At 47.3% G+C, this 25,525-nt stretch overlaps 3 protein-coding genes across 5 annotated transcripts in view; 2 read left to right on the top strand and 1 right to left on the bottom strand.

The window, feature by feature from the left end:
- The window catches only part of LOC144127916 (THAP domain-containing protein 11-like), a 79,279-nt gene extending 76,714 nt beyond the window's left edge, over positions 1-2,565 (top strand). Inside the window, exons 5-6 of one of the 3 annotated variants that reach the window (XR_013313621.1) lie at positions 1,493-1,518; positions 1,975-2,562. The gene's annotated coding sequence lies outside the window, so the exon portion shown is untranslated. Of the gene's footprint in view, positions 1-1,492; positions 1,519-1,974 lie in introns of all 3 variants that reach the window. The other 2 variants (XR_013313629.1, XR_013313619.1) reach the window with 2 other exon arrangements.
- LOC144127915 (uncharacterized) overlaps positions 1-11,380 on the bottom strand; it is a 44,890-nt gene extending 33,510 nt beyond the window's left edge. Inside the window, exon 1 of the mRNA XM_077660906.1 lies at positions 10,627-11,380. Within this exon, the coding sequence (XP_077517032.1) occupies positions 10,627-10,677 (51 nt within the window). The 5' untranslated portion in view covers positions 10,678-11,380. The remainder of the gene's footprint in view (positions 1-10,626) is intronic.
- A 192-nt stretch (positions 11,381-11,572) lies between these two features.
- The window catches only part of LOC144127912 (uncharacterized), an 89,919-nt gene continuing 75,966 nt past the window's right edge, over positions 11,573-25,525 (top strand). Inside the window, exon 1 of the mRNA XM_077660903.1 lies at positions 11,573-12,100. The gene's annotated coding sequence lies outside the window, so the exon portion shown is untranslated. The remainder of the gene's footprint in view (positions 12,101-25,525) is intronic.

Below are 25,525 nucleotides of genomic sequence, written 5' to 3'. Positions count from 1 at the left end.
TACACTTTTCTCTGACTTGTGCATAATTATGAGCAACCTACATATCCTTCTGCGCACAATGTCTACACTGCATCAGCATAATTACTTTACGTTTACCCTAACCACACTTTGTGTATCGTTTTTCTGAATCGCAAGTCGATCACTCGCTTTGATAATCATCCAGTAAGAATTTTTTATGCGCTTTGTTGAAGTTCTGTTACATGTAGTCGAAATCTGAAAATCAACGTCTTCTCGCCTTGCCCACTTCTCCCGCTACATTTTGCATACCGAAAAGTAGGCGCTACTGCACCGGCTCCACCCATTCGGCCCCGACACTGGCTAATGACGCGCGCAGGAATGGACCTCTCCCTGTCTGCAAACAATGTGATGTCAGGGGGGCAAGTGGGTGAGGGGGCGCGCCGAACGAAAGCAGGCTTGGTTGGCAAAAGCGGCCTTTCTGGTCCGGTGTGCCTGCTGCGTGGAGCTTCGCGAACTGCCCGACGAGGTGTATTTTCTGCCTGAAATTGTGGATTAACTATGTTTGAATAAAGCCAAAGTAAGCGGCAGTCCAGTACCCGGTCCCATTAGTGAATGACAATTGGAAAAAAAGATTTTAAGCGTTCGTCAAGCGTGCTCTTCGGAGATATTTTCGTGCATCTAGTCGGAACAAGCCTGGCCCGTGCTGTACACAGACACTGAAATCCTACCAGCCGCTTGTAAGCTGTAGGACCTCGCAGTGTAAGGACATGCTGACATGTAGGTTATCTGAGACTTCGGCACCCGTGTCCACATCCTGAACTCCCTTCAAAGAAGTGACTTCAAAGAAGCGCACGTGGGCCCTCATGAGCGAAGACAGCAGTGTACGCACGAGCGCCGTTCTCGGGTGGCCGATTGTTCTCTCAAGTACGGACATGTCTAGTTTATGTCGATTGGTTTGATTTGATTTGATCTTTATTCAACATCAGGTGATGTTGATGTTGAGTGCACAGGCAAGAAGCCAGAAAGGCGTGACTAGGCCAGTGCATCCAATCTTTTAAAGCAGGGGTGGAAATATATAACTCTACGCAACAAGAATACATACATCGATACAAATGCGAACAGAGAGAGGGCAATGGAAGATTACACAGCATATATAAGCCACTCGTAGACACTATGTATACATGAGCAAAAAAAGCAAAACAAAAAACGCATAGTGTCGTATTTGCAAAAAATGCAGAGCAAGCATGACTAGTTAATAAAAATAAGTTAAAGTGGAAAACACATGCGTTATCTAAGCAAAGATATCGCGCAGCATTTTCATGGACAATCTCGTAACATCTATGGCATTTTGTAGTAGCTTATTTATGGTATTTGGCAAAGTGAACTCGTATAATTGATACGACATTTGGCAACTTTCCAGAATTCAGTGTGACGTGTGGGGTATGAAACTATGTTTCTATTTAATTCGGCTAATTCAGCCAGGGTTCGGATGCTGTTTATGACGTTTGTGACGTTTGACCTGTAACATTTGCAGAACTTGAAGCCATACATGGAGTCCATGTGAGTAACGTTTAGTTTTTGAGTAATCAGCTGTAGGATATTGGTATGGCACTTAAGTTATAAATGCTATGGCACGCTTTTGCAAGACGACCAACTTGTGCATGTTTTCTGTGACCCACACTATAGGATGTCATAGTTAATCAAAGATAAGACGAGCAATTTAATAAGGCGGGTATTAACGGATGTGAGGAAAGTCGGGCAAAAGCGACGTATAAGAACAATGGTGCTAGATACCTTACCGGACAAATGTTCAATGTACCTATCCCATGACATGTTTTCAGTGAAGTAAACTCCTAACGTTTTATAACAGGGTACAACTTGCAGTACATTTTCGTTGAGCAGCATGGGAGCCAGTTCAATATTCGTGTTTCGTGCGTGAAGTATAACTGCTTTAAACTTATTGGTATTTAACTTTAAATAGCTGTTACAAACTGTCATGCCTGGCGTGCCTTCCAGCCTAAAGGGATAAAGACGCGGGCTCCCTCGACCAGAGTTCCCAGAAAACCAACGTGAAGGCGATTGAGACTTCTGAAGAAACGCTGCTACCTGACTTTCGTGGAAGCAATGGCCGAAGCAGCGGCGACAATGGCGGCACCACGTGGCCGAGTGTGCCATATCGAGTCGCAGGACGGAGCGTTGCTTTCATCAGCCACGCTGCGGATCACAATTGACGGACAGCTGCAACTTCGGCAGAGGTTCCACGTTTCGGACAACAAGGTCTTTCGGAGTGCAAGGTTTCCCATGCTTGGAAACGGCTTGACATTCCTGTGCCACGTGGCGCATTCCAGACCCACTTGCGCTCCCACCTGGCAGCTTTGTTGACAGCGTGACCGTGTCTTTTACCTTTTCCATGGACGAGCTGAGAGAGCATCAGCACTGCCCCTGCCGTGGGCGGTACCCCCAGGCGGTAGCCTGCCGTGGGCGGTAATGAACTACTGTTCATTATTTGAATGTAAGCAGAGTGTATTGTCGCATTTATTGCTCTGGGAACACGCAATAAACGTGTGTACTTTCGTGTTGAGACCGCCCTTTGGTTTCATGGGTTGGTAGCAAATCATTTTGAGATGAGGCAGTAGCCATGCATTCACACATTCGTAGCAAAATAATTGGCTTCCGATTTTTATTCCATACAACACTGTTGACTGCTTGCGAAGCAATTTGTTTCTATAAATACTAAACGATTAGACGCATCAACCAGATCGCATTCTGTCGGATCTGAAGTGCACCAATTTTTCAATGAATTTGTCCTCACAATAGCAGTAAAGCGGCTATGCATGCCGTATGCGGACAAACATACAAACGAACATCCGCCTAAGCTCTCGCATGTCAAGCCTTGCTAGCATGGTTAGACGACACTTTTCAGAACACGGCAAGCGGACACGCTAGAGCAAGCTTCATATGAAAGCGGAACAAAATGGGCGCGGACACGACGGATGGATCTGGCACCCGGATGGCACGAAACCGTTCTTGGTTGAGATACGGGCCCGATACATTCTCGAAACGCCCCGCCTGACGACCTCTTCGGTCGCTACACGATAGAGATGAAACAGGCGTCAAAAAGCAAGACGTTTCCAATCTGTGCCTTTTGTTCCTGGCGCTACCAGTCCACAACGTCTGCAGACGGGGCGCGCAGCTCTTGGCTAAGCTGGAAAAGGCAGGAGGTGGTTCTTTGTGCCAGTTCCGGAGGAGCAGACTTCTCCGCACTATAGTCGGTTACAACTACAGAACGAAGCAGCACATGCAACTCAGAGGGAGCCCTCCAGCCAATCACGTCGATTTCTGTGGCTATGCATGCAGCCAAGTCTGCGAAGGAGAGGGAAGGAGACGACGCTTTGTCCCGGGGCGTCGAGAGTGGAATGCTCGTTGTTCGGGATAAGTCTGCGCGCAGCATTTGCTGCATAGCCAGTAGTAGTTTATTAAAAGAATAATAACACAAAAAGAAAGGAAAAGACTTTTGCTGCCTGGACATCTGCCATCGTCTCAAGGAGCACCTAAGCTGGGGCTGCAGGAAGGAAAGGGATAGCGAGCTGACAGGTAGCAGGGAAATAAAAATGTGAAAAAGACAGGAAGAAAGGCCAAGGTAGAAGTAGGTGTGGCTCCCCCGTCTATTGTCTCAGCGGCACTGGCCACTGCAGGAGGGGGGGTGGAGGTAGCGGAGGCACTCACCTTTCGCACATGTCCGCGCGAGAGCGTCTCTTGCGCAAAAGCGCTGAATATTCTCGGTGGGGTCGTGCTCGGCGTCAGTCGGTCGTAGCGGCTTCAGTCTCCACCGGTGCTGTCGCGGCGCACCGGCGGAGACCGAAGAGAAAACTGTTCGGTAGACGCGCTTGGCTGGGCGGCCTCCTTTGATGGGCATGTGCTACTTCGTTCTTGAGTTGCACCCGAATTATAGGTCCGTTCGATTCACCTGCACAGATGAACTGGTTCTCGCGGCGCTGCACCTCACATGGATTCATTTCAGCGGTGGAACATGGCGCCCTCTGAACCACGGTATTTGTTTGAAAGAAGTGCGAGTCTAGTTCAGAAAAACTGTGCACCTTCTCGGTGGTAAGTGCCGAAATAGTGCACCTGCAGCCGCCATGGAGGCAGATGATGGTTTGCGCGTTATGATAAACGGCGGAGACTCAAGTAATTCCACTTGTCGACAAGCTACAACGCTGCTCGAGCTCTCCAAACAAACGGCTACGCGTAACTGACACCACTGTAAAGAGAAAGACGTCACGATGTGCACATGCACGCATCCAGGCTGGTTCATGGCAACATTTTATTGCGATGGCTGTTTGAACATTTCCTCACGAGGTACGAGATGTTGGCAGCCGCTGATGTGGGCTGTAAACAGCTGGCTGCAATTCATTGGTTTCGCCAAGGCTGGCAGACGACCAGGCCTGCACTCGACCATCCGTTTCGGAAGCAGACAGTGCCAAACTGCGCTCAAACTTCCGGAACTAGCGCTACGCACTCGCATCACAGCCGCAAAGCTCCGACTTCCCCTCCGCACCGCTAGCCGGAACAACGTGTAACCGCCGGCACGAAGCAGAAGCCTGTCTCCTTCCCTTTCCTGTCTCTTTAGCAATGCCAAAGCTGTCCTCGAAAAATAAGACGACGCCCTGAATGCGTTTCGTAGCGTCAGGTGAAAAAGCGATCCAGCAAAGCAACATGGCGGAAATCTGCTAGTAAGTTCAACACATGTTCAACGCACAGTACAGAGGTCAAAATGGAGGTCAACGTGCAAACATCGTAGAGACATCAGACATCGGACGTTTTTAGCATACCAATGACGTACTACCGGAGACGTATACCGGTTTACCGGACGCTGGCTGCGCACTCGCAGTGGCTCCGCCTCACCCCAACAATGCCATTTCGCATGCGCAAGAGGGGTCCGGTAAACCAGTATACTTCTCCGGTAGTACGTCTACGGTACGCTCGTGAACACCTCCCGATTTTAGCTAATTTTAGCTGCTTGGCAGCGCCACACGCGTCATTTTTCTGAACAGTGACCATTTAGCACACGTGCACTAATATACATGGCACTACTTACTACATTTATCTCATGTTGCTGCATTATTGCTATTATTGTTTGCATTTTGTGCACTTTGTAGTTGATAATTGTTAAAAGTTGATTAAAAGAATGATAGCCTGTTATTTTAAGAGTGTATTTACCAGAAAAAAAGAAGCTGCGGAACGTTTCAAGAGATTGTGCCCTTCATAAGCACAACTAAAAAGGTAGCTAAAATCAACTATAAAAAAAGCAGTAGAGTAAAAGCAAAAGCAGTAGAGTAAAAGCGATGCTTCGCCGTGTAGAGCGAAGTATTAAGTTTCTTCACGCAAAACCTCAGAATTGCCAAGCGCTTGTTACCTGAACAGTATAGCATTTTGTTTTCAACTACTTCGAAAAAACGCTAAATTTGATTAGGAATAAGTTTTAAGCTAAATGAGGCAGATGAATGATATTTTCAGAAAGGAAGGACGATTCTTCGATCTCAAACTGTGCAACAAGTCGCCGCAGGATAATGGATATCTCAAAACTTATTGCAGATTGCATTGTTCTGTTTTCTACGTTTCTCAAAGATGCGTTGTTAATAACCTAACCTATACACACTTTTCTAAATGCTTAAACATGCTCATTATCATCAGATCTCAAAGTATCTCGAAAGATTTTTCTCTAGGTGCCAAACGTTTTTCTCAACTTTGCATTTCCTGAGACAATTTGAGCTCAACTGCAATTTTTCATCTTTGCGTTTTCTTTTACAGTTGAAACAAATTTGCAGCTATCTTTAAACCACATGCATCTCATGTAAGCAGAGAAAATTTACGTTTTGTAAATATCTGAGCTATATTTATGAAGATAACGAGCGAAGTACAATCGACGTACAAATATCGCCAAAAATGTTTTCCGTTCACCGTCAGAGTGGGACCGCATACGCTGAGCCGTGAGACGGAGGAGCGCGCGAGTATGAAAAACTGGCGGGAAAGAGCTCGCCAGCTTTCGCGCGTGATTGTGGGCTCTCTGCTGCTTGCAGAAGTGTATGCTTCGACTCAGGTGTTCATGACAACACAGGGATTGTGACTGAGCGAGCGTATGTACCTTCCTTAGAAAGTGTTCCAGAGCCCCTTTTAATTATATGCCATGCAATATTTTTTGCTTCATGTCTCTTTATTCCTTGACAGCTGAAATACCTGAAGACAAACTGAAATCGGCCTCTTTCAAAATACTACCGTGTTTTAGTGACAAAGACGCTACTTCAACTGAAAATGGAAATAGAAGAGGTAAAAAAGAAATAAAGCGCAGGTAGAGCCCGCGGCTTTTCAAGCAAAGTTACTTCAACGCGGATCACTAAGCATTGGCTAAACCACCTTTCATTTAGCCAGTGATCCTGGGGTCCTTTCGGTCTCTTCGTCGCTAGTTTGAATTTAGTAGCCGCGAAAAATTTTCCGCAATTAAATATAACTTTCTCGGCCATAAATGCGCCTATTGCTGCTGAACAAAGATCGGCGTAGCCGAAAAAAAGCTCGGAATCAATTATTTCCTACAAAAAAATTTTGGATCCAATTCTGTTTCGTTTAATTTCATTCATTTGGGCTCCTTAAATACAGATACTGTAGAAGCTCGGGCAAGTTGGTGTGACATGGTTTTTTCAGCAGCGCAGGGAACAACGAACGTGTCTGTGCACTTGTCACGTCCTTTGTCCTCTGCGCTGCTGAAAAAAACCAAATCCTTAAATACACTTGGAGGGAGTAAAGGTGTAAGAACGCCCTAATGCAGCTTGACCTTATTCCCCTATACATATGTGTTACAAACGTGTTACATATGTTGAGCAAGTGCTAAAAAAACTCTCATCTGCTGTCGGTGACTTATTTCGGACGCGTGACCTCTTTCCGATTTCCGCTAGACTACAAGTTTATAGCATGCCCTCTTCTGTTCACACCTTAACTACTCTACTCTAGTTTGGGGGACGACTACCAAAAAAAAAACGTCATTATACTTCTGCGTCAAGAAAAAAAAATCATGCGTTGCATAAACAATTTGCACCATATTTACATTCTTCAGCCGAGCTATTTTGTCAGCATCATGTTATCAATATCCAGTCTCTTTATAGTTACCGTCTCCTCTACCACAGTCATGTTGCTAATGCAAAGCATAAAGAATTCCTAATGACACTCTCGGGCGCAACGTTACGCTGCAATATTTCTAAAACACGTGCCCCTGAAAAATGACTGATTCCACACCACCGAACCAATTACGTCTGCAGTCATTAAGCTACACAGTACAAGTGTTGGTAAATAAGCTCAGACTATCTAGTTTTAATAATGCTGTAATAATCTTGTAATAATGCTGTAAAATTTTGCATTCAATGTTTCTAGACTAACCCGTGTTTGCTGTTTCTGGCGTTAAATGGTAGCGCGTGCAATAAAAACATGCCTATGTTAGTTTTATCTGTCATGTGTGCAATTATTAGTTTTCTAGTAATATCATGGGTATTTTAACGCTAGTCTGTGTATTACGTCGTTATATCTTTTTATACATATACTTCACCTTTTATTTTTGTAAGTTTATGATAAAATGTGACTGTTTCTTTAGGTATAGGATGTACATTATGTACAGAATTTTTGTACTACTGTCACTGTTAATTGCCTGCCGCCGGTTCACAGGCCTCGCCAAGCTGTGGATACAGCTTTTTGCCTGGCAGGCCGTCAACATTGTGAAATGTTGAAAAATAAAGGTGAATTGAACTGAACTGAGAATACTGGAGAAATAAACAAAGGTTGCGGATTAAGTTCAGGCGATCACAATAAGATTTCTTCTTCGCCTGACAAATCAAATAAATGGAGTTAACATTGCTTTCAGTAAAGTTATTTGTCTTCAGTGTCCGTTTAAATTCATGTGGTAGATTTCAGCACTACAACTGATCTCAGGTATCAGACAACCAAAGCGCCATAATATCGTGATAGGATAATGCTTCGGATTAGGAAGTTTCACCTGCGTATGCCAAAGAATCCTCGCAGCAAAAGCTTACTTATATGCTGCTTGCCATATAGCGGAATTTACGAACGTCAAATTGCGGTAAAAAAATTGATACAGCGAAATTAGCAGAAAAACCATTTACTTATCACGGTGAAATAAGTGGATAACCTTATACTTATTTCTGGCTCTTTCCAAGCTTCACACCGTTCCAAGCCAGTTGTACGATTAACAATGAGGAATTTTTTAAAAGGCCAGGTGAGGACAGCTTCTACGTTCTCTGGTGAGTTATTGTACATTTTCTAACATCACTGGTCGCTGTTTGGTTGTTTACGGTACCTTGCGTTCTTCTTAATTTTTTTAAGAAAGAAAGCGTGAATGGCGAGTTTCTGGAAATATCCGGAGCCCAACTGTTTCTGCCAATCCCGCACTTTGGATATTGCACTCCACCAGAGGTCAACAACAACAACAACAACGAAAAACAACAAGGACGCGTGTATTTATTCCCCGGGTCAGGAAGAAGAGGAGTACTGAAGGCATCGTAAGTGGAAAGGGCGAAAGTTTATGCTAGCGTAGAAATACAAAGAGGATAACAGGAGTTCAGGAAAGCGGACAGCTAAGAATATTCAACACGCGAGGCAATTTAAAAGGTACTACGGTAAACCATTAGGTTTAGCGCTACAAAGCGTTGAAAAGTGCGACCAGGCTCGTTAAAGCGTGGGTGTGAAAGCACCAAAACTTAAAGGAAGGAATAGCGGTTATGTTGCAAACTATAAATTTCACTCTCACAAACTAAAGGTCCGAGGTGATGGGAGAAAAGGGAAATGACTTTTTCCTGTCGAAGACCTGCAACCAGAGCATTGCTAAGCAGGGTGACTGCTAATACAACTAGTACAACCTATAAAAAACTAAACAATGATGCATAAAACAACACCAAAGTATACTTATAGATAGTTACAAGAAATTGAAAGGAAGAAAAAGAAGAGTGTGACTCAATAAAAAGCGAGGGGGGGGGGGAATAACATAATTTACAGGAAAAAGAACGCGGAAAGTGTTAATAAGAGAGGGGAAGAGAGGAAGTAACTCTCTACATTATTCTCGAAATGTTACAGGCACGAGGCTGCTGTAGAATTCCCATAATGCATGGGTGTTTGTTTGGTAATTCAGTATTAAGTAAGCGATTCTTTGTGCATTTTAGCCAGTTTCAACAAAGGCTTTTGAAAACGGCTACGCCTTAAATCGATTGGTTTATTACTGTGCAGGCATGAAGGAAAAGGGAATCCTTATCACGGGTAATTTCATTATGAGTCTGGAAGTTGTAGTTTAAATATTTAGTTTGCTTTCAACGAATCATGGTTTAACAATTATGGGTGTGAATACGGGTGGGAAGATAACGAAAACGGTTGAACTTTAATTGTGGGACCATGGGGCGAGCTAAGGGAAGAAATATGATAGGCGTAACGTTAAGAGACCGGAAGCGGGCAGAGTGGGTGAGGGAACAAACGCGGGTTAATGGCATCCTAGTCGAAATCAAGAGGAAGAAATGGGCTTGGGCAGGGCATGTACTGCGAATGCAAGATAGCAGCTGGTCGTTAAGGCTAACTGAGTGGATTCCAAAGGAAGGCAAGCATAGGAGGGGGCGGCAGAAAGTTAGGTGGGCGGATGAGATTAAGGATTTCGCGGGAACAGAGTGTCCGCAGCTGGCCCTGCAGTGGGCGTAGTCAAGCTGACGATGATAATGATGCTGATAAATCGGACATGCGTTGACTGTGCAACACAGTACTCTTTTTTTGCAATATCCCAAGAATTTGAAAGTTGGTTTTCGTGGTAGTGCGCCAAAATAAAAGGCAATAATGTAAATGAAAATGAACTTAAGCAAGATATTTCATTTCATTTATTCCACGTTTAAGCCTTTAAGAGTTTAAGCGTTATTCTACGTTTAAGACGCTTAAGCCAGCTGGGAACCAAATGTCTAATTTTATACAAAATGTCAATATCTCTAGAGATATTTCTATAAGTGCCACATAGCGACTCTAGGTTAAGTTTTCTTCAAAAAGAACAACTCGAACTTCGTAAACAGAAACGCCCTCAAGCGCATAGTCTTGGACATGATCTGGGTAAAATATTATCAGGCTTGTTGCATGTTTAAAACATTGCAAGTTGAGTTTTGTGTATGTTTAGGTCGAGCTGGTTTGATCGGAGCCAAGACTATACTTCATTTAACCCCTCGTTCGCGGTGGTGTAAAGAGCGGATGTTTCCAAGGAACAAAAAGAAAACAAGCTAGAGTCACAGTCTGCAGTATAATATAAAGTGTATGCGGTATACGAACAATATCATTAATGCAACTTATACAAAAAAAAGGCCACAAATTCTTCCGACCCATTTCTGTCCCCTGTTTACATTTCTTTAGAAAAGGTACTCGCCGCTTTTGTTTTGTGTCGCGCCGACTGCAATTATTTCATACACTGTTGTTTCACAAATAGCCGTTATCGGAAAACTCGGTTATTGTTCATCGCCTGCGCGTTACACCCTCATCAGATACGGTGACAGGATCGCAAAATATATCATAGCAAAATGCGAATAGACATCAGATAAGATTCCAAGCCAAGAGAGTCCTAGGGTGCCAAAACTTGGCGACTGCACTCACCCACAGGGTGACGTTGGTCGTGAGGAGCAGGCAGCGGGCTACAGGGGCCATACCGGCGCTATTTGACGCGTTGCTTGCGAGAAGTGAGGACGGACAAACGTCCGCGACGGAAGTTCGCACTGCAAACGGTTCACTTGCGTCGTTCTGCCGAAACCAAGGGCGTACGACACATGCCAGGGCTTTCACAAATATAAGCGGAGGTCCTCATTTATATCGCCTTATAGAAGCGGTGCTGCAGTCTCCGATTGTTTGTCTTTTCAGCCGAGAAACACCACAATGCGTAGTTGAGAGATCTCCAGTAGAGGGCCACTACACGGAGCCGGCTGTCGCACGGAACGCCCCTAGTAATTGCGTCCTGGTCGTCACTTCACACGTGTTCCGCATATCGACGTCACGGGAGGTTGATCGGGGAGTGGCAAGCAGCGTTTAGGCCGCTTTGTCGTTGATGTGCTTCGTCTGGGAATAGGAGCAACCCACGACGCTGCGCTCTGTCGGTGACGTTGCTCGACAGTCCGGAGCAGATCTTGGAGCGCTGCACAATAGACAGCGCAGATTGGCAACGAGGGCAGAAGGCGCATACAAGCAAATCTAAAGAGGTGAAAAAAGGAGAATGTTGCCGTACTAAAACCCTATGCGTCTGCAAGGGCCGCGCTTTATTTGGAAACTCACACCTCGTACACACTCCGCATTAAGTGCGCCTACGGGACCTGCCTGCTCGTGCGCTACAGAGAGCATGTAGAAACGTTGCCGCTGGCCGGCCCAATCAGTCGCAGCTTCCACGATGGCCCCGTTTACTCGTCTTCAACGCCGGCGGTGCCGTCGCTATCTCAAGGGAAACAGATAGCACCTCAGCGGCTCCTTCACTCACAAGCGCAACGCTCGCGCCCGGCACCTATCAGCGACAACGGCTCGTGTGACGGCCGGCGCATATCGCTTTTATATGCCGTGTATCGCAGAGCTGTTATTCGGGTGACTGGTCGGAAAAAGCCGTACATCGCGGCTCTTGGCGTCGCTCATTTCCGATGAGCAGAGTAGCAGTGTAAAAGGGCGGCGCGTTCTCTTTCAGGCCCATAATAATAAGAAATTGGATGTAATGCAAGACACGCGTCCCTGCCAGCAAATTCAATCAGTGATGTCGGCCGCCCGCTGCGGCCACTTTAAGCCCGCGAATTTCCTGGCCTCAACACTCCGCCTGCCACCCGCTCGGTATCTGATCTCTCCCAACCCCTTGCACCACATTCCAGTAAACTTGCACCCATCCGCCTTTTGGGAGAGCAGGCTCGCCTCATCGATAAAAAACCTGCAGCTATTCCCATTGTCGCTTCTACTCCAGCGTATTCGTGAAGTGCTGCAGAGAAGAGGCAGACTATCGTCGAGCGCCATAGTGGGGGCGCCTAGAATGAGAACTGCGGTGAACAGCGCAGACAAGAACCGGACACAAAGAAAGTGCGCACGGACGAGCGTTGCCTCTCAGGTAAAGTATTTTACGGCGTAAGCCTTTCTTTGCCTTATGAGTGGCGTGGACGGAAGTTAGAGACGGAAGTTGTCCGCGCCATCTGTCAATCATAAGTTTACAAGAATGAAAATAAAAAGTAAAATTTTGATACGCAATACTTGATAAGCAGCATATATGTTATCAAATAAAAAGCCAGAAAAATAAAAAAGAAGCTAAAAACAAAAACGAAAATAAAAGGAGAACAAAAGTAGTAGAACATAAATAAAGAAAGAAAAATTGAGGAAGAAGGCGAAGAAAGGAAAAGGCTTCGCATTTCCGCTCGTAAGCAGACCTCGGTGTAATCCTGTAAATTTTAGGCTGCAAACAACCAGAAGAGACGACCAATCACAACAAGAATATACCTCTAACAAAATGAAATAGCAACAACCATTGCTGATGTGTGGTTGATGTGCGTATAGCTAGGCCAAATGCGAATTAAGCGCACAAGCACTTCATTTTTCACTTCGGTTCCGGTGTCCGGATCATTCTCCACTTTACCTTCACAGAACCCGGGAAGTGCTCATACCGCTCCTGGCGCAGTGGTGCAGCGGTTAAGCAATGCACCACTGCCCGGCGATCGCAGGTGCTGCCACCGGTGGGGCTTGTGAGACCTAGGTTGCCCTTTCCGAGCAACCTCAACCCTCGCGACCAACATTTATTGAACTGGCACCTGCATTGGAGAACAGGTTGTCATGTATATGTATGTATGTATGTATGTATGTATGTATGTATGTATGTATGTATGTATGTATGTATGTATGTATGTATGTATGTATGTATGTATGTATGTATGTATGTATGTATGTATGTATGTATGTATGTATGTATGTATGTATGTATGTATGTATGTATGTATGTATGTATACACGCACACACACACACATGATGGAAGCCAACAGTCGCTCAAACCAAGAAGCAAAGGGTACGTTTTTTCTCTTAATTTGTGGTGTTCATCAGTGGGAGATTAATATGGTAATTATTTTTATTATTTTAATAATAATAATTGGTTTTTGGGGAAAGGAAATGGCGCAGTATCTGTCTCATATATCGTTGGACACCTGAACTGCGCCGTAAGGGAAGGGATAAGGAAGGGAGTGAAAGAAGAAAGGAAGAAGGAGGTACAGTAGTGGAAGGCTCCGGAATAATTTCGACCACCTGGGGATCTTTAACGTGCACTGACATCGCACAGCACACGGGCGCCTTAGCGTTTTCCCTCCATAAAAACGCAGCCGCCGCGGTCGGGTTCGAACCCGGGAACTCCGGATCAGTAGTCGAGCGCCCTAACCACTGAGCCACTGCGGCGGGTATAAAAGATAAGTCATTATCAAGGAGAAGAAAAACAAATGCCGCCGGTTGGATCCGAACCCACGACCACCGAGATTCGCGTCCGGTGCTCTACAAACTAAGCTTCTGTTTTCAGGGGTATTTATGTGATGTGTAGCCAAGCCTAGAGAGTGTTCACCAGCGCCACCTCGTCCATAGTGGCCTACGTAGTACGTCCTGTATTACCGTAAGTGCCACGTAGGAACGTGATCGAACAGTGAGGGCGAAAACTGTGCGAGAACCCTCTGGTGATGCCTATGGTATCAAGGCTGCTAAAATCGAGGCCCTCCTTGGCTGTTAGCTTACGCTGGTGCTGGCTATAAGCCGGTCCTAATATATGTATATATATACAACTACAGACGCCGGCTCTTTTTATAAGCGCCTTGATTATGATCCCACGGCGCAATATAAGTCAGAAGTCATTGACATGCTAGAAAGCCTCTTGACAGCTCGAAAAATTATAGATAACATGCGCCAATCTCTGGTTCCACTTATTGGAGTCCAAGGTAGATTTTACTTATTACCGAAAATGCATATGGCTAATAACCCAGCTTGACTCTTTGTGTAAATAATGTATATAGAATGTTTATTTTGCATTTATAGTGTTCACTTTTAATGTTTTTATGCAGTGTATATTTATTTTATGTAGTGTACTATTTACCTCCCCCCATGTCTTTCTTCTGTCCCCTCACCTCTTTTATTTCATTTCTCCCACCTGCCTGCTATCCTTTCTTTCCGCTGCCCCAGCTCAGGTGCCGCCGCACGTGATGGCAGATGCCGGGGCTAGCAAAAATCTTTTACCTTCCTTTTATGTTATTTTAAATAAACCACTACTACTACTACTACTACCCAGGCTGACGCATTGTCTTCGGTATGGGAACGGTTCCTGAAAATATTTCATTTTATGTGGATTCCCTGATTAACAATATTCCTCCTGAGTTCTATTCTTTCATAAAGGATACCACTCACTTCCTTTCTGATGTCAAGGACTTTAATATCCCTCCAGGCGCCTTGCTTATAACCTTAGATGTGGCTTCATTCACATGAAGCCCCTCATATTCATGATTTTTACAAATGCACCTCATATGGATGGCGTTCAGCCCCTAACGACCGCCTGTGATGAGCACTGCCGTGAAGAATCCGTCGATAGCTCCACTTTAGCCACTCTTTTGGAACTCATACCTGAGCCTAACAATTTTGAATTTAACGGAACCCAATGTTCTGATTAGCGGAACTCCAATGGGCACCAAAATAGGGCCTAGTTGTGTTAATACCTTCACGGGTTGCCAAAAACTAGATTCCTTGAGAGCCGCCCTTTAAGACCGTTCTTTTATAGAAGCTTTATTGATAATATTTTTATAATACGGCACCATGGTGAAAAAGAGCTCCTCACGTTTATTGCAAAAATTAATCATTTTCATCCCGCAACTTCATTTTAGCGCGCGTACTCAGCTTCAACTATTAATTTTCTCGATGGTACAGTGTCTGTTACCAATAACAAACTGAGAACCTGCCTTTATCGGAAACCTACGGTATGCCAACAGTACTTTCACTGCAGCCATGTAAAACATTGCAAAACTAGCATTCCCTGCAGTCAGGCCGTCCGCTTTAAAAGCGTATGCTCAGGGCCATCGGCGTTTTGCAAGAATTGAGTAGAACTTCCCGTGTTCTTAGCAAACACAAGTATCCGCCAAGGGTAATCGACGGCGCCGTGAAACGCGCAGACATATGTGACCACGAGTCATAGAAGAAAAGAAGCTATCTTGAAAAACCAACCTAATGTAGTCTTAACCTACTCGGCCCTTAACGTAGCAGGCCTTCTAAGAAGAAATCATAATTGACGTTCTTAGCATACAGGAGATGTACTAGTAAGAACATATACCCGTTTACCGGACCCCTCCTGCTCACCACGCGCAGTGTCTCCCCCTGACCCCAACAATGCCACTGCGAGTGCGCAGCTCCCGTACGTAAGACCGGTATCCGTCTCTGCTAGTAGGTCTCCGGTATGCTAAAAACGTCTAATATCATGATGCAGAGTGACGGACTAAAGGACATCTTTAAAGAACCTGCGCTAGCTGTATTCCGACGGGCTAAAAACTTGCGAGATCTTTTAACTTCTTCCAAAGTCACCCGTCGGGTGTTTTCCGGTTGTGCACCATGCAACAAATCCCGTTGTGAAATTTACCTACAGATGACGACAGCACAGGTAGCTGTTGGCACTGCTTCACCTGCGACAGTGAAAACGTAATTTATCTACTAGAATGTTCCGTCTGTCAGCTGCATTATATGGGTCAAACTTCGACGTCTTTCAAATTGCTCTTTAAAAGCCATAAGACTCACAGCGCAAGTCTACCCAACCTGCCCTTGTCTAGGCATGTAAATGCTTCAGGTCACTATTTTGATAAATTGAAAGCCACCATCTTGGAATCTGGGTCTCGTCAAGTATAAACCAAACCGTAGGTAAGCTAACTTGCCTGTTTTAATCGCCCTATTTTTTCTAACTTGAGAATAGCCGGGACGGGACTATTATTCCTTTTACGAGTTGTACGTGACTAGGCAACATGCCTGTATTGTGATTGCATGCCACTCTGAAGCATTGCCCTTTAGTGTGATATCACCCGGAATGTGGGTTTGAATCGTGCCCCCTTTTATTTATATATTTGTTTTGATTTTTCATCGCACCATTTTCTCACGTGTGCGCTCTGCATTAGTCTGCACCTTGTAAGTTCGACACGTGTCTATGTTCTCTTGGTATCTTAGATGACCCCTGAATACATAACTTAGCGCTTTTGCGATTGCATGACTTAGCCCTAATTTAGCTTTTTACTTTCATCGTCATTGGTGCAAATAATGACAACGTCACCATATAAATTTAAGAGACTGCCAGCAGCTCAGTCTCTTAAGACGAAGGCCAGTCCCCGATCGAAACGTCAAGAAAAGCGCAAGCGTTTCTTCACCACGTCTGTCTTCTTGGAAGGTATTGCCAACCTAGCCCTAGAAACCTTATCTGCCTTACACACACACACACACACACACACACACACACACACACACGCGCGCGCGCGCGCGCACGCACACACACACAAGCGCGCGCGCGCACACACGCACACACACACGCGCACACACGCACACACACACACATGTGTATTGTAAAGGTGTCTATTCGAAGCGGCGCAGGTCGGTGGGCGTTGATCGAACAGCAACACGACAGACACACTCACAGGCGTCACTCAAAATGCGCTGCTTGAACTGCTGCCGGTCGGTCCTATTACAGTTACTTCCCCGTCGAAAAAGGAGCCATCCTGGCGACTAACGGGGAGGACAGCATGGGCGGATCATAATAACGCTGGAGGCTCTCGACGTGCACAGTTTCGCGTCCCCTGCGACGGTGGTCCGAAGAGGGGGCAAGCGGCTCAATGATGTAATTCACAGGAGAACTTTGTTACACATCGCGGTAAGGTCCGTGATAGCGAGAAAGCAGTTTCGTGGCGAGGCCGGGAGTGGAGGAAGGTACCCTGAGCCAAACGAGGGCGCCAGGGGGGTATGACGCGGGAGGGTACGTCCGAGGAATCCCGACGGTGCTTCTCATGTCACTGGAGCTGTGTAGTGAAAGAGCGGCCAAGTTGCCGGCATTCTTTCGGCATACAGTGAGCTTCGGAAAGAGGTGTGGTCTCGGAAGACTCAGGGGGATAGGGAAGGATGGTGTCCATGGTGGATGTAGGCTCACGGCTATATAAGAGAAAGAAGGGAGAAAACCCCGTCGTTTTCTGCGTAGTACTCGTGCGAGGCGAAAGGGAGCACTTCGTCCCAGTTGAAGTGGGCGGTGTCAACATACATGGCGAGCATATGCCACTGAGTGTGCGGTTGAGCCGCTCAGTCATGCCATTGGTATGAGGGTGATAAGCGCTGGGGCAGCGATGAACGATTTGGCATTGATTTCTAAGGGGCTCGACGGCGTGAGAGAGAAAAACATGGCTGCGGTCACTTAGCAATTCTTTCGGGGCGCCGTGACGAAGAAGAAGACTGTTTAGAAGGAAGCAAGCGACATCGTTTGCGGTAGCAGATTTGAGAGCCGTCGTTTCGACGTAACGTGTGAGGGGGTCAACGGCCACGATGGCCCAGCGATTGTTAGCCGAAGTGGTTGGAAGCGAGCCATAGAGATGAATGACGATGCGGTCAAAGGGTGGGCCAGGGCTAGGTAACGGCTGCAAAGGAGCGGCGGCGGGGCGGGGAGGTTTCTTGCGACGTTGGCAGGCGGTGCATGACCGAATGTCCTGACGTATGTAGCGGTACATACCTCGCCAATAATATCACAGGCGAAGGCGAGCCTACGTTTTCAGTGCACCGGCGTGGACGCATTGCGGATCTGCGTGGAAAGAGGCGCAGATAGCAGCCCGGAGGTGTCGAGGGATCACCAACAGCCACTTCCGCCCTTCGGAGAGGTAGCTACGGCGCTATACGAGGCCATCACGAGGCCAATGGTGAGCAGCGAGGTGATCCAAGGATCCTTCAGTCGTTCGGAAAGCATATCAGGGACTTCGAAAGACGAGAAATTGCAGGAGAAAACTAGGGCAGAGGTGGAATCGCATGGGAGAGGTAACTTGAAAGGGCGTCGGCGTCCGAGTGCTTCCGGCCAGAGCGATAAATGACGTGAATATCAAACTCATGGAGACGTAAAGCCCAGCGGGCGAGTCGGCCAGAAGGATCTTTGAGGCCGGACAGCCAGCAGAGGGCGTGATGGTCTTTGACGACTTAGAAGGGCCGTCCGTAAATGTAAGGTCGAAACTTGGCAATCGCCCAAATGATTGCGAGACATTCTTTTTCAGTGACAGAATATTTCTATTCTGCCTTGGTGAGGGCGCGGCTGGCGTGAGCAACAACATATTCCGGATACCGACACTTTCGCTGGGAAAAAACTGTGCCCAAGCTCACACCACTCGCGTCAGTGTGAATTTCTATCGGACAGGAGAGATCAAAATGGTTAAGGATTGGGGGAGGGGGGGGGGGAGACCAGCAGGCGAAGTGAAGTGTTGAACGCGGTATCGCAGGCTGGTGACCAAGACGAGAGGTTCGGGCTGCCGGCAAGAAGCTGCTTTAAAGGGACGATGATACAAGCGAAATTGCGGATGAAGCAACGAAAGTATGAGCATAAGCCTATAAAACTGCGAAGTTCTTTTAAGGCTTTCGGTTTGGAGGAAGTCAGCAACGGCGCGAAGTTTGGCAGGGTCAGGAAGAACGCCATCCTTAGAGATGACACTGCCTAATATTGTCATCTGCGTAGCACCGAATTAACAGTTTTTCAAGTTGATATGGAGCCCGGCGTCAGTAAGGCACGTGAGTACGCGCTGAAGGCGCTGCAGATGGGAAAAAAATCTTTTGAAAAAATGACAATGTCATCCAGGTAGCATAGACAAGGTTCCCATTTGAGCCCGCTGAGAATATTATCCATCATTCTCTCGAATGAAGTCTAGAGTCTGACGGAAACCCGTCTGGTCGGGATGGTACATGACGAAAGAAGAAGGCGCCGACCAAAAGAAAAGATGGGATGACGTTTCGGCTCCCCCACGGGAGCCTTGTTCACAATCTGAGAGAGAACAAGGCTCCCGTGGGAGAGCCGAAACGTCATCCCATCTTTTCTTTTGGTCGGCGCCTTCTTCTTTCGTCATTCTCTCGAATGTGGCTGGAGCATTGCAGAGGCCGAATGGCCTCCCATTGAATTCATACAAGCCGTCTGGGGTGACGAAAGCGGTTTTAGGCCGGTCAGCGGCAGCCATTAAGACTTGCCAGTATCCGGAGCGTAAGCCTAGGGATGAAAAATATTACGCTCCCTGCAAGCAATCAAAAACATCGTCGATTCGGGGTAGAGGATACACATCCTTGCGAGTGATCTTGTTGAGACGGCGGTAGTCCACACGATGGAGCCATGTTTTTTGCTTTTGTCATCAGGAATACAGGAGAGGCCCAAGGGCTGCGAGAGGGCTGTATAATGCCGCGGTGAAGCATGTCGTTGATATTGTCACGGTCGTGTATGACGCAGCGCTCAGTTGGCGAGACGCGGTACGGTCGCTGGCGCAAGGGGGCGTGCACACCAGTGTCAATTTCGCGAGAGACGGCCAACACACGGCCCAAGGAAGGTCGGGAAAGGTCAAACGACGTGTTGAAGCGTTGAAGAAGGGTCAATATCTGGCAACATTGAGAGGGCGGAAGATCGATAGCAATGGCGCGATGAGAGAAGCGTCGACGGGAAGCGGATCGGGCGTGGTTGTACAACAAGCCAGAGCAGCAACCTCGGGACAGGCACGGTGATAAGACAACTTAGGCAAGAGCATGGTCGTGTTCTTCAATATGGCCGTGGCATTAACCTCGAAGAACAGACGACGGGCAAGAAAATTGGTTGGTGACATAGATAGCGCAGTGGTCGTCGGAAATCGTGACAACGGCGAAAGGAAGCAGAAGGCGGTGATGGCGGGTGGCGGCTGCGGTGGGTGTGAAAAGAACAGGGCTGCTGAGGGAAGAGTCAGGTTGGAGCGGAACGAGGGCAGAAGAGAAGGGAGGTATGTCGGTGTCGGCAGCTAAAAGAAGCTTAGCGGAGCTCACAGGCAGGTCACACAATGCAATATTAGACACGGGAGAAAGCTCAAGTTCAGCAAGGGCACTGCCAATCACTGCGCGGTGCGTCCAGAAAAAGTCGCAGCCGAGGATGACATCGTGGGAGCAGCCGCTCAGCACAACAAACTCGGATGTATAGGCGACGTCGTTGATAGAAACACGGACCGTGCAGGCTGCGATGGGGTGGTTGCGCTGAGAGGTGGTCGTGCGTAGTGAAAAGTCAGACAGCGGCGTTGTCACCTTACGAAGTTTGCGGCGAAGGGCATCACTAATTACTGACACAGCAGCAGTCGTGTCGATGAGCGCGAGAACGGGGACGCCTTCAATTAACGCTGCATTTACGTTAGCAGGAGGGAACGGAGGACTTGACGAGTTCGCAAAACACGCAGTTCTAGCCTCCATAACTGCGGCATTCAGTTTTCCTCTGAGAGGGGATCTGGGCGGCGGAGCATCGGAGAAATGGAACGTCGGCGAAGTGAAGACGAGCGGCGAGTAGGGTACTGGGAGCGAAGCGAGATGAACCAGAAGAGACACCATAGGCAAGGGCGGCTCGGAGTCTTTTGTGAGCGTACGCACGGCATCCCCAGAACGACAGGATCGCTCACGGCAAAGACGTGCGACATGGCTGCAGGGAGGCCGCAAGCGTAGTATATTGGCCGATTGTCGTCGGTACGCCAAGAGTTCGTTGGATGTCGGCGGGGTCGACAAAACGGGGCTGTCGGCGGTGGCATGGACGGCGGTGGAGCATAAAAGGCTGAGCTGCTACGGTAGGCGGCAGGGGTGGGCGAGCGTCGTGTACTGGTGACTGCTTCAGCATAGGTGAGCGGTGCTGCCACATGGGGAAGTGGGGTGCTGGATGGCAGAACTGCAGGGACCTGCTCGTGAATAGCACGGCGGACAGTGTACGCGTGGAATGGCGCCAGGTCGGGAGTAGGGCAGACGGGATCGGGAATGTGATGTAGCAGAGAAACCTGCCGAGCGACTACTTCGCGGACGAAGTCTTTGACGTGCTGCATGAACAGAGACTGCTCAGAAGACGATACATCAAGGGCCAAGCCAGCAAGACCCTCCGCAGGCGCACCATAGTTGGTCGTATAGCTTTGGAACAGCTGTATGACGGTAGCGACGGAGCTAACCGGGGTTCTTCGCAAGGAGCATCTGAAAAGCGTCATCGGCTATCCCATTAAGGATGTGGTTGACTTGATCAGTTTCGGTCATGGACTGGTTTACACGCTTACATAAGTCACGATATCCTCGATATAACTAGTGAATGTCTCGGCAGGGAGCTGAGCTCGAGCTCGATGGCGCGAAGTTTGCGGACGGTGGGGCGGCCGAAAACGTCAGCGAAGCTCGTCTTAAAGGAGGACCAGGTGGGAAGATCGGCTTCATGGTAGCGAAACCATAGGTTGCCGACGTCCGTGAGGTAGCAGAGGACGTTGCTCAGTTTAACGGAATCATCCACCGATTGTAAGTGCTGACGCGCTCGTAGGAGGCCAGCCAGTCGTCGGTGCCACTAAAGAGTGAAGGGTCACATCTCCTAACATATATATATATATATATATATATATATATATATATATATATATATATATATATATATATATATATATATATATTAGCAGACAAGTTAAAGGAAATGAGGGGCCCGTTTGACAAATTTTTATGAAGGGAGCCAACAGTCACCGAAACCAAGGTGCATAGGGGAACGTTAATTTTTTTTTTCTAATGTGTTATGCTTATAAGTGGGATAATAATACTTAGATTAATAAATCGCTTAAAGAAAATTACTTATAAAGCAGCAGAAAAACAACCATGCCGCCGGTGGGATCCGAACCCACGACCTCCGAATATCGCGTCCGGTGCTCTTACCAACTGAGCTACGGCGACGGCTGTCCAATCTGCTGCTCTCGTGGGTATTTATGTTTACTGGGTGTAAGCGAGCCTTGAGAGTGTTCACCAGCGCCACCCTCGATCATAGCGGCGGACGTAGCACGTCCTGTAATACCGCGAGCGTGACGTAGAACGTCATCTAACGGTGAGGGCGGAAACTGTGCGAGAGCCCTCTTATGGTACCTATGGCATCAAGACTGCCAGAACCGAGACCCTCGTTAAGCTATTAGCAGACAAGTTAAAGGAAATGAGGGGCCCGTTTGACAAATTTTTATGAAGGGAGCCAACAGTCACCGAAACCAAGGTGCATAGGGGAACGTTAATTTTTTTTTTTCTAATGTGTTATGCTTATAAGTGGGATAATAATACTTAGATTAATAAATCGCTTAAAGAAAATTACTTATAAAGCAGCAGAAAAAACAACCATGCCGCCGGTGGGATCCGAACCCACGACCTCCGAATATCGCGTCCGGTGCTCTTACCAACTGAGCTACGGCGACGGCTGTCCAATCTGCTGCTCTCGTGGGTATTTATGTTTACTGGGTGTAAGCGAGCCTTGAGAGTGTTCACCAGCGCCACCCTCGACCATAGCGGCGGACGTAGCACGTCCTGTAATACCGCGAGCGTGACGTAGAACGTCATCTAACGGCGAGGGCGGAAACTGTGCGAGAGCCCTCTTATGCTACCTATGGCATCAAGACTGCCAGAACCGAGACCCTCGTTAAGCTATTAGCAGACAAGTTAAAGGAAATGAGGGGCCCGTTTGACAAATTTTTATGAAGGGAGCCAACAGTCACCGAAACCAAGGTGCATAGGGGAACGTTAATTTTTTTTTCTAATGTGTTATGCTTATAAGTGGGATAATAATACTTAGATTAATAAATCGCTTAAAGAAAATTACTTATAAAGCAGCAGAAAAAACAACTATGCCGCCGGTGGGATCCGAACCCACGACCTCCGAATATCGCGTCCGGTGCTCTTACCAACTGAGCTACGGCGACGGCTGTCCAATTTGCTGCTCTCGTGGGTATTTATGTTTACTGGGTGTAAGCGAGCCTTGAGAGTGTTCACCAGCGCCACCCTCGACCATAGCGGTGGACGTAGCACGTCATGTAATACCGCGAGCGTGACGTAGAACGTCATCTAACGGCGAGGGCGGAAACTGTGCGAGAGCCCTCTTATGCTACCTATGGCATCAAGACTGCCAGAACCGAGACCCTCGTTAAGCTATTAGCAGACAAGTTAAAGGAAATCAGGGGCCCGTTTGACAAATTTTTATGAAGGGAGCCAACAGTCACCGAAACCAAGGTGCATAGGGGAACGTTAATTTTTTTTTTCTAATGTGTTATGCTTATAAGTGGGATAATAATACTTAGATTAATAAATCGCTTAAAGAAAATTACTTATAAAGCAGCAGAAAAAACAACCATGCCGCCGGTGGGATCCGAACCCACGACCTCCGAATATCGCGTCCGGTGCTCTTACCAACTGAGCTACGGTGACGGCTGTCCAATCTGCTGCTCTCGTGGGTATTTATGTTTACTGGGTGTAAGCGAGCCTTGAGAGTGTTCACCAGCGCCACCCTCGACCATAGCGGCGGACGTAGCACGTCCTGTAATACCGCGAGCGTGACGTAGAACGTCATCTAACGGCGAGGGCGGAAACTGTGCGAGAGCCCTCTTATGCTACCTATGGCATCAAGACTGCCAGAACCGAGACCCTCGTTAAGCTATTAGCAGACAAGTTAAAGGAAATGAGGGGCCCGTTTGACAAATTTTTATGAAGGGAGCCAACAGTCACCGAAACCAAGGTGCATAGGGGAACGTTAATTTTTTTTTCTAATGTGTTATGCTTATAAGTGGGATAATAATACTTAGATTAATAAATCGCTTAAAGAAAATTACTTATAAAGCAGCAGAAAAAACAACCATGCCGCCGGTGGGATCCGAACCCACGACCTCCGAATATCGCGTCCGGTGCTCTTACCAACTGAGCTACGGCGACGGCTGTCCAATCTGCTGCTCTCGTGGGTATTTATGTTTACTGGGTGTAAGCGAGCCTTGAGAGTGTTCCCCAGCGCCACCCTCGACCATAGCGGCGGACGTAGCACGTCCTGTAATACCGCGAGCTTGACGTAGAACGTCATCTAACGGCGAGCTTAACGAGGGTCTCGGTTCTGGCAGTCTTGATGCCATAGGTAGCATAAGAGGGCTCTCGCACAGTTTCCGCCCTCGCCGTTAGATGACGTTCTACGTCACGCTCGCGGTATTAGAGGACGTGCTACGTCCGCCGCTATGGTCGAGGGTGGCGCTGGTGAACACTCTCAAGGCTCGCTTACACCCAGTAAACATAAATACCCACGAGAGCAGCAGATTGGACAGCCGTCGCCGTAGCTCAGTTGGTAAGAGCACCGGACGCGATATTCGGAGGTCGTGGGTTCAGATCCCACCGGCGGCATGGTTGTTTTTTCTGCTGCTTTATAAGTAATTTTCTTTAAGCGATTTATTAATCTAAGTATTATTATCCCACTTATAAGCATACCACATTAGAAAAAAAAAATTAACGTTCCCCTATGCACCTTGGTTTCGGTGACTGTTGGCTCCCTTCATAAAAATTTGTCAAACGGGCCCCTCATTTCCTTTAACTTGTCTGCTAATAGCTTAACGAGGGTCTCGGTTCTGGCAGTCTTGATGCCATAGGTAGCATAAGAGGGCTCTCGCACAGTTTCCGCCCTCGCCGTTAGATGACGTTCTACGTCACGCTCGCGGTATTACAGGACGTGCTACGCCCGCCGCTATGGTCGAGGGTGGCGCTGGTGAACACTCTCAAGGCTCGCTTACACCCAGTAAACATAAATACCCACGAGAGCAGCAGATTGGACAGCCGTCGCCGTAGCTCAGTTGGTAAGAGCACCAGACGCGATATTCGGAGGTCGTGGGTTCGGATCCCACCGGCGGCATGGTTGTTTTTTCTGCTGCTTTATAAGTAATTTTCTTTAAGCGATTTATTAATCTAAGTATTATTATCCCACTTATAAGCATAACACATTAGAAAAAAAAAAATTAACGTTCCCCTATGCACCTTGGTTTCGGTGACTGTTGGCTCCCTTCATAAAAATTTGTCAAACGGGCCCCTCATTTCCTTTAACTTGTCTGCTAATAGCTTAACGAGGGTCTCGGTTCTGGCAGTCTTGATGCCATAGGTAGCATAAGAGGGCTCTCGCACAGTTTCCGCCCTCGCCGTTAGATGACGTTCTACGTCACGCTCGCGGTATTACAGGACGTGCTACGTCCGCCGCTGTGGTCGAGGGTGGCGCTGGTGAACACTCTCAAGGCTCGCTTACACCCAGTAAACATAAATACCCACGAGAGCAGCAGATTGGACAGCCGTCGCCGTAGCTCAGTTGGTAAGAGCACCGGACGCGATATTCGGAGGTCGTGGGTTCGGATCCCACCGGCGGCATGGTTGTTTTTTCTGCTGCTTTATAAGTAATTTTCTTTAAGCGATTTATTAATCTAAGTATTATTATCCCACTTATAAGCATAACACATTAGAAAAAAAAAATTAACGTTCCCCTATGCA

Source organism: Amblyomma americanum, chromosome 4 (assembly GCF_052857255.1).
Source record: "Amblyomma americanum isolate KBUSLIRL-KWMA chromosome 4, ASM5285725v1, whole genome shotgun sequence".
Lineage (NCBI taxonomy): Eukaryota > Metazoa > Arthropoda > Arachnida > Ixodida > Ixodidae > Amblyomma > Amblyomma americanum.
Note: the sequence above shows the minus strand (reverse complement) of the source record. Positions and strands in the feature narration are given on the sequence as shown.